The 8,324-nt window shown below is 57.0% G+C and overlaps 1 protein-coding gene across 1 annotated transcript in view; it reads left to right on the top strand.

The window, feature by feature from the left end:
• Nucleotides 1-8,324, top strand: part of VAV2 (vav guanine nucleotide exchange factor 2) — a 71,066-nt gene that overhangs the window by 45,944 nt on the left and 16,798 nt on the right. Inside the window, 2 exon segments of the mRNA XM_075324323.1 lie at nucleotides 6,661-6,747; nucleotides 6,994-7,079. Of these exon segments, the coding sequence (XP_075180438.1) occupies nucleotides 6,661-6,747; nucleotides 6,994-7,079 (173 nt within the window).

The following is an 8,324-nucleotide window of genomic DNA, read 5'->3' as shown; positions in this document are numbered from 1 at the left end:
GCGGTCGGCGCTCTAACTTTAGCCCCCGGCTTCTGCGGCCTAGCGCCGCTTCGTTCCCGCCCCCCACCCTGTCAATCAGGGTAGGGGAGAGACGCTGCTCAATAGGCAGCGCCGAGGGCTGGAGCTTTATTTACATGCTCCAGCCCTCTCACTAGGCACAAGGGGAAGCAGACTTCCCGCTCTTCGTCGGTGTACGCCCAGGGCCCGCCCCCCCCTCTCCACAAGGACGCCGGCAGCCATTACACATGCGATCTGGCTGGGGAGAGGCAGCAGGCTCTGGGAGACCCAGACTAGAGGGATTTCTGGCGACCACACACCGCTCCTAAGCGGGCGGTAAGCTGCACAGTAGTGCTGGCCCCACTAGTGCCTCAGTGATATATAGTGTACTTTTGTCTTGGTACCATATATATATATATATATAGTTGCACTGTAGGTCGCTTCTTGGCTGGACACCCTGTACTGCTCTGAGGAGGCAGCAACATGTCATCCGCAAAACGCAAGGCTGCCAAGGCACGGGCTGTGTGCACTGTTTGTGCTGCATGTGGGGGCTGATCTACCGGCAGGCTCCAATGATTCACATTTGTGTGCAATGTTTCAGTCCCAGTGGCACTTCGTCAGCCAGAGCCTATTGTGGTGGTAGCCCAGGCTGAGACGCCTGTGAACCCTGCCCCGGTGACGGGGACAGACTTTGCAGTGTTTGCTGATAAAATGTCTGAGGCTATGACAAGGATCCTGGAGACCTTGCAGTCCAGGCAGTTCCTCAGACCATGGACACTGCTGTGGCTATGCTCTCTGGTCCCCCTCAGTTGGAACTAATCCGTACTTCAAGGGGGTCTCAAGCATCACAAGCTGAAGTCTCTGACTCAGATGACAGTCCCAGGCAGCCTAAGCGAGCTCGCTGGGAAAGACCCTCCACGTCATCACACTGCTCAGGGTCTCAGCGAGAAGAATCTCTCTGTGATGAGACTGAGGACGGTGATCAGGATTCTAATCCTGAGGCCCCTCCTCAATCTGGATGCCCCTGAGGGGTGACGCCATGGTTAATGACCTTATATCGGCAATTAATAGACTGTTGGATATTTCTCCCCAGCTCCTTCAGCAGAGGAGGCAGCTGCACAGCAGGAGAAGTTCCATTTCCTGTATCCCAAGCGTAAATTAAGTGCTTTTTTGGACCACTCTGACTTCAGAGAATCAATCCAGAAGCACGACGCTCATCCAGACAAGCGTTTCTCTAAACGTTCTAAGGATACCCGTTATCCTTTTCCTCTGAAGTAGCCAAACGCTGGACCCAGTGCCCAAAGGTGGATCCCCCAATTTCCAAGCTTGCGGCTAGATCCATAGTCGCAGTAGAGGATGGCGCTTCACTTAAAGATGCCAACGACAGACAGATGGACCTTTGGTTGAAATCTGTCTATGAAGCTATCGGCGCGTCGTTTGCTCCAGCATTCGCGGCCGTGTGGGCACTCCAAGCTATTTCAGCTGGTTTAGCACAGGTGGATGCTATCATACATCCAGCAGTGCCACAGGTGGCGCCCCTAACTTCGCAAATGTCTGCGTTTGCGACTTATGCTATCAATGCTGTCCTAGAATCTACGAGCCGTACCTCTATGGCGGCCGCCAATTCTGTGGTTTTGCGCAGAGCCTTATGGTTAAAGGACTGGAAAGCAGATGCTGGTTCCAAAAAATGCTTAACCAGCTTGCCATTATCTAGAGACAGACTGTTTGGTGAGCCATTGGCTGAAATCATAAAACAGTCCAAGGGTAAGGACTCTTCCTTACCACAGCCCAGAGCAAGTAAACCTCAACAGAAAAAGTGGCACTCGAGGTTTCGGTCCTTTCGAGGCTCGGGCAAGCGCCCAATTCTCCTCGTCCAAAGGGACTCAGAAAGGACAAGGGAGCTCAGATTCCTGGCGGGCTCACTCACGCCCCAGGAAAGCAAATGGAGGAACCGCTTCCAAGGCGGCTACCTCATGACTTTCGGCCTCTCCTCCCTCCGCATCCTCGGTCGGTGGCAGGCTCTCCCGCTTTTGCGACATTTGGCTGTCTCAGGTCAAAGACCGGTGGGTAACAGACATTTTGTCTCGCGGTACAGAATCGAGTTCAGTTCTCGGCCTCCACTTCGGTTCTTCAGAACCTCCCCACACCCCAACCGAGCAGATGCCCTGCTGCAGGCGGTGGACTCTCTAAGAGCAGAAGGAGTCGTGATCCCTGTCCCCCCTCTAGAACGGGGGCGAGGATTTTACTCCAATCTCTTTGTGGTTCCAAAAAAGGACGGCTCCTTCCGTCCTGTTCTGGACCTAAAACTGCTCAACAAGCATGTGAACGCCAGGCGGTTCCGGATGGAATCCCTCCGCTCAGTCATTGCCTCAATGTCCCAAGGAGATTTCCTAGCATCAATAGACATCAAAGATGCTTATCTCCACGTGCCGATTGCTACGGAACACCAACGCTTCTGCGCTTCGTGATAGGAGACGAACATCTTCAGTTCGTGGCTCTGCCATTTGGTCTGGCGACAGCCCCCCGGGTGTTCACCAAGATCATGGCAGCAGTGGTAGCAGTCTTGCACTCTCACGGACACTCTGTGATCCCTTACTTGGACGATCTACTAGTCAAGGCACCCTCTCAGGAGGCATGCCAACTCAGCCTGAATTTTGCACTGGAGACTCCTCCAGGCGTTCGGTGGATCATCAACTTCCCAAAGTCAAATCTGTCACCGACCCAATCACTAACGTATCTTGGCATGGAGTTTCATACTCTCTCAGCGATAGTGAAGCTTCCGCTGAGCAAGCAGCGGTCACTACAGACAGGGGTGCAGGCTCTCCTTCAAAGTCAGTTGCACTCCTTAAGACGCCTCATGCACTTCCTCGGGAAGATGGTGGCGGCAATAGAGGCGGTTCCGTTTGCGCAGTTTCATCTGCGTCCACTTCAATGGGACATTCTCCGCAATTGGACGGGAAGTCGACATCCCCTGGACAGGAAAGTCTCCTTTCCCAGACGGCCAAGGACTCTCTGCAGTGGTGGCTCCTGTCCACCTCATTATCACAGGGAAGATCCTTCCTACCACCGTCCTGGGGCGGTGGTCACGACAGACGCGAGTCTGTCAGGGTGGGGAGCAGTGTTTCTCCACCACAGGGCTCAGGGTACGTGGACTCAGCAGGAGTCCACCCTTCAGATCAATGTTCTGGAAATCAGAGCAGTGTTTCTTGCCCTACTAGCCTTCCAGCAGTGGCTGGAAGGGAAGCAGATCCGAATTCAATCGACAACTCCACAGCGGTGGCATACATCAATCACCAAGGAGGGACTCGCAGTCGGCAAGCCTTCCAGGAAGTCCGGCGCATTATGATGTGGGTGGAAGCCACGGCCTCCACCATATCCGCAGTTCACATCCCCGGCGTAGAAAACTGGGAAGCAGACTTCCTCAGTCGCCAGGGCATGGACGCAGGGGAATGGTCCCTTCACCCGGACGTGTTTCAGGAAATCTGTCGCCGATGGGGAAGGCGGACGTCGACCTAATGGCGTCCCGGCACAACAACAAGGTCCCAACATTCATGGCACGGTCCCGCGATCAAAGAGCTCTAGCAGCAGACGCCCTAGTGCAAGATTGGTCGCAGTTCCGGCTCCCTTATGTGTTCCCACCTCTGGCACTCTTGCCCAGAGTGCTACGCAAGATCAGATCCGACTGCAGCCGCGTCATACTCGTCGCTCCAGACTGGCCGAGGAGGGCGTGGTATCCGGATCTGTGGCATCTCACGGTCGGCCAACCGTGGGCACTACCAGACCGACCAGACTTACTGTCCCAAGGGCCGTTTTTCCATCGGAATTCTGCGGCCCTCAACCTGACTGCGTGGCCATTGAGTCCTGGATCCTAGCGTCTTCAGGCTTATCCCAAGGGGTCGTTGCCACCATGAGACAGGCTAGGAAGCCCACGTCTGCTAAGATCTACCACAGAACGTGGAGGATATTCTTATCCTGGTGCTCTGCTCAGAGAGTGTCTCCCTGGCCATTTGCATTACCTACCCTTCTTTCTTTCCTCCAATCTGGGTTAGAAAAAGGTTTGTCGCTCGGCTCCCTTAAAGGGCAAGTCTCGGCGCTATCCGTCTTTTTTCAGAAGCGTCTAGCACGACTTTCTAAGGTGCGCACGTTCCTACAGGGGGTTTGCCATATAGTTCCCCCGTACAAGCGGCCGTTAGATCCATGGGATCTGAACAGGGTACTAGTTGCCCTCAGAAGCCGCCCTTCGAGCCCTGAAGGAGGTTTCACTTTCTAGACTTTTCACAGAAAGTGGCTTTTCTGGTAGCGATCACATCTCTTCGGAGAGTGTCTGAGCTAGCAGCGTTGTCTTCCAAGGCTCCCTTCCTGGTCTTCCACCAGGACAAGGTAGTGCTGCGCCCCATTCAGGAGTTTCTCCCGAAGGTGGTATCCTCTTTTCATCTTAATCAGGATATCTTTCTGCCTTCGTTTTGTCCTCATGCAGTTCATCGGTATGAGAAGGATTTACATTTGTTAGATCTGGTGAGAGCAACTCAGAATCTACATTTCCCGCACAGCGCCCCTGCGCCGTTCGGATGCACTCTTTGTCCTTGTCGCTGGTAAGCGCAAAAGGGTCGCAGGCTTCTAAGGCCACCCTGGCTCGATGGATCAAAGAACCAATTCTTGAAGCCTACCGTTCTGCAGGGCTTCAGGTTCCATCAGGGCTGAAGGCCCATTCTACCAGAGCCGTGGGTGCGTCCTGGGCATTGCGACACCAGGCTACGGCTCAACAGGTGTGCCAGGCAGCTACCTGGTCGAGTCTGCACACTTTCACCAAACATTATCAGGTGCATACCTATGCTTCGGCGGACGCCAGCCTAGGTAGAAGAGTCCTGCAGGCGGCAGTTGCCTCCCCGTAGGGGAGGGCTGTCTTGCAGCTCTAACATGAGGTATTTCTTTACCCACCCAGGGACAGCTTTTGGACGTCCCAATCGTCTGGGTCTCCCAATAGAGCGCCGAAGAAGAAGGGAATTTTGTTACTTACCGTAAATTCCTTTTCTTCTAGCTCTTATTGGGAGACCCAGCACCCGCCCTGTTGTCCTTCGGGATTGTTGGTTTGTTTGCGGGTACACATGTTGTTCATGTTGAACGGTTTTCAGTTCTCCGATGTTACTCGGAGTGAATTTGTTTAAACCAGTTATTGGCTTTCCTCCTTCTTGCTTTTGCACTAAAACTGGTGAGCCAGTGATCCCACTGGGGGTGTATAGCCAGAAGGGGAGGGGCCTTACACTTTTTAGTGTAATTGCTTTGTGTGGCCTCCGGAGGCAGTGCTATACACCCAATTCGTCTGGGTCTCCCAATAAGAGCTAGAAGAAAAGGAATTTACGGTAAGTAACAAAATTCCCTCTTCCCCCTCCACGCTGCTGTTTTCCCCCTCCACGCTGCTGCTTTCCCCCCTCCACGCTGCTGCCTTTCCCCCTCCACGCTGCTGCTTTCCCCCTCCACGCTGCTGCTTTCCCCCCCTCCACGCTGCTGCTTTCCCCCCCTCCACGCTGCTGCTTTCCCCCCCTCCACGCTGCTGCTTTCCCCCCCCTCCACGCTGCTGCTTTCCCCCCCCTCCACGCTGCTGCTTTCCCCCCCTCCACGCTGCTGCTTTCCACCCCCCTCCACGCTGCTGCTTTCCCCCCCCTCCACGCTGCTGCTTTCCCCCCCTCCACGCTGCTGCTTTCCCCCCCTCCACGCTGCTGCTTTCCCCCCCCTCCACGCTGCTGCTTTCCCCCCCCTCCACGCTGCTGCTTTCCCCCCCCCCTCCACGGCTGCTGCTTCCCCCCCCCCCCCCTCCACGCTGCTGCTTCCCCCCCCCCTCCACGCTGCTGCTTCCCCCCCCCTCCACGCTGCTGCTCTCCCACCCTCCCTCCACGCTGCTGCTCCCCCCCACTCCACGCTGCTGCTCCCCCCCTCCACGCTGCTGCTCCCCCCCACCCCACGCTGCTTCTCTCCCCCCTCCCCCCCCTCCACGCTGCTGTTCCTCTCACTCTCCTCTTGGAAATGTTCTCACAATGGGGGTGTCAGTGTTGGGTCTGATCCGGACTGTCACCGACTGTGGAGGATCCTGACGCCCCAGTGTCAATGCAGTCATACTTCTAGGAGGAGCAACACGGGGCGACTCTGTATGGGGCCGAAGGGGCACGGGGGCGATGTGACAGAGGATAAGGGGCATGAGGGCAATGTGAAGGGGCACAGGGGCAACGTGATGGGGCGAAGGGGCACGGGGGGGTTAATGGACAGGGGGTGAAGGGGCGCGGACGTCTAATACAGCGTGGCCCCGAGTTGTCACTGCCTCGGGCTGGTGCTGCTGGACGTTGGGCCAGTTCTGGATACTTCTTTGCGGTCGTCCCCGTCCGCCCCAGTGCTGGAGGATTTCTATTCACTGCCAGCAATCCAGGGTTCTGCAGTGTTGTGCGATCATTGTATGATCATTGTGGGATCAGGCTGGGAGCGCTTGTTTCATCTCCGCTATCCCCCCCAATATCAGGAGGCCAGACAGGGGTCTGCCGCTCCCCTCCCCCGCCTGTGGGGGCGGCCGAGCTCAGCACATTCCTGCACAGCTGGATCCATCAGGCCTTCACAGCTGAGATCTCCCAGTATCCCCCTTTTTGCTGACTTCTGACCCCGGACTTCTCTTTTCAGGATTTAGCCATGTACATTAATGAAGTGAAAAGGGACAAAGAAACTCTGAAGAAGATCAGCGAGTTCCAGAACTCCATCGAGAACCTGTGTGAGTGTGAACCCGGGCCAGATCGCCAAATACTCAGCTACAAGACAACTCCAGTCACCTCCAGAGCTGCACTCACTACCCTGCTGTTACATTGTGTCTTATCCTCCAGTCACCTCCAGAGCTGCACTCACTATTCTGCTGTGACATTTTTTAATCTCCATTAGTTTGGGGGGCGTCTGCTCTGTTGGTCGCAGGTGTCTCCTGTATTTTAGGGTTGATTTGCGCCTCCTCTTCTTGTATTACAGCAGGTGAATCTGGAGGAATTCGGGCGACCGAAGATCGATGGTGAGCTGAAGGTGCGATCGATAGTGAACCAAGCCAAGCAGGACAGGTGAGCACGTGCAACCACTCACTGCGGCTGAGGGTCACAGCAGAGCGCCCCATAAAGTGCTGTACCCAGACATTGCTGCTCTTTATGCCCCTCCCCCTGCATCCCGCTGATTTCTCCGCCCCTGTATACGTGATGCCCCTGCTGATGATGCCCCTCCCCCTGCTGATGATGCCCCTGCTGATGAAGCCCCTCCCCCTGCTGGCTGATGCCCCTGCTGCTGATGCCCCTGCTGCTGATGCCCCTGCTGCTTATGCCCCTCCCCCTGCTGATGAAGCCCCTCCCCCTGCCTGATGAAGCCCCTCCCCCTGCTGATGAAGCCCCCTCCCCCTGCTGATGAAGCCCCTCCCCCTGCTGATGAAGCCCCTCCCCCTGCTGATGAAGCCCCTCCCCCTGCTGATGAAGCCCCTCTCCCTGCTGATGCCCCTCCCCCTGCTGATGCCCCTCCCCCCTGCTGATGCCCCTTCCCTGCTGATGCCCCTCCCCGCTCATCATGCCCCTCCCCGCTCATGATGCCCCTCCCCGCTCATGATGCCCCTCCCCACTCATGATGCCCCTCCCCGCTCATGATGCCCCTCCCCGCTCATGATGCCCCTCCCCGCTCATGATGCCCCCCTCCCCGCTCATGATGCCCCCCTCCCCGCTCATGATGCCCCCCCTCCCCGCTCATGATGCCCCCCCTCCCCCGCTCATGATGCCCCCCTCCCCCGCTCATGATGCCCCCCCTCCCCGCTCATGATGCCCCCCTCCCCGCTCATGATGCCCCCCTCCCCGCTCATGATGCCCCCCTTCCCCGCTCATGATGCCCCCCTTCCTGCTCATGATGCCCCCCTTCCGATGATGCCCCTGCTGATGATGCCCCCCCTTCCTGCTCATGATGCCCCTGCTGATGATGCCCCCCTTCCTGCTCATGATGCCCCTGCTGATGATGCCCCCCTTCCTGCTCATGATGCCCCTGCTGATGATGCCCCCCTTCCTGCTCATGATGCCCCTGCTGATGATGCCCCCCTTCCTGCTCATGATGCCCCTGCTGATGATGCCCCCCTTCCTGCTCATGATGCCCCTGCTGATGATGCCCCTCTTCCTGCTCATGATGCCCCTGCTGATGATGCCCCCCTTCCTGCTCATGATGCCCCTGCTGATGATGCCCCTCTTCCTGCTCATGATGCCCCTCCCCGCTCATGATGCCCCCTCCCCGCTCATGATGCCCCCTCCCCGCCTCATGATGCCCCTCCCCGCTCATGATGC

Source organism: Anomaloglossus baeobatrachus, chromosome 9 (assembly GCF_048569485.1).
Source record: "Anomaloglossus baeobatrachus isolate aAnoBae1 chromosome 9, aAnoBae1.hap1, whole genome shotgun sequence".
Classification (NCBI taxonomy): domain Eukaryota; kingdom Metazoa; phylum Chordata; class Amphibia; order Anura; family Aromobatidae; genus Anomaloglossus; species Anomaloglossus baeobatrachus.
The sequence above is the reverse complement of the archived record's forward strand: the minus strand, read 5'-3'. Positions and strand labels throughout refer to the sequence as shown.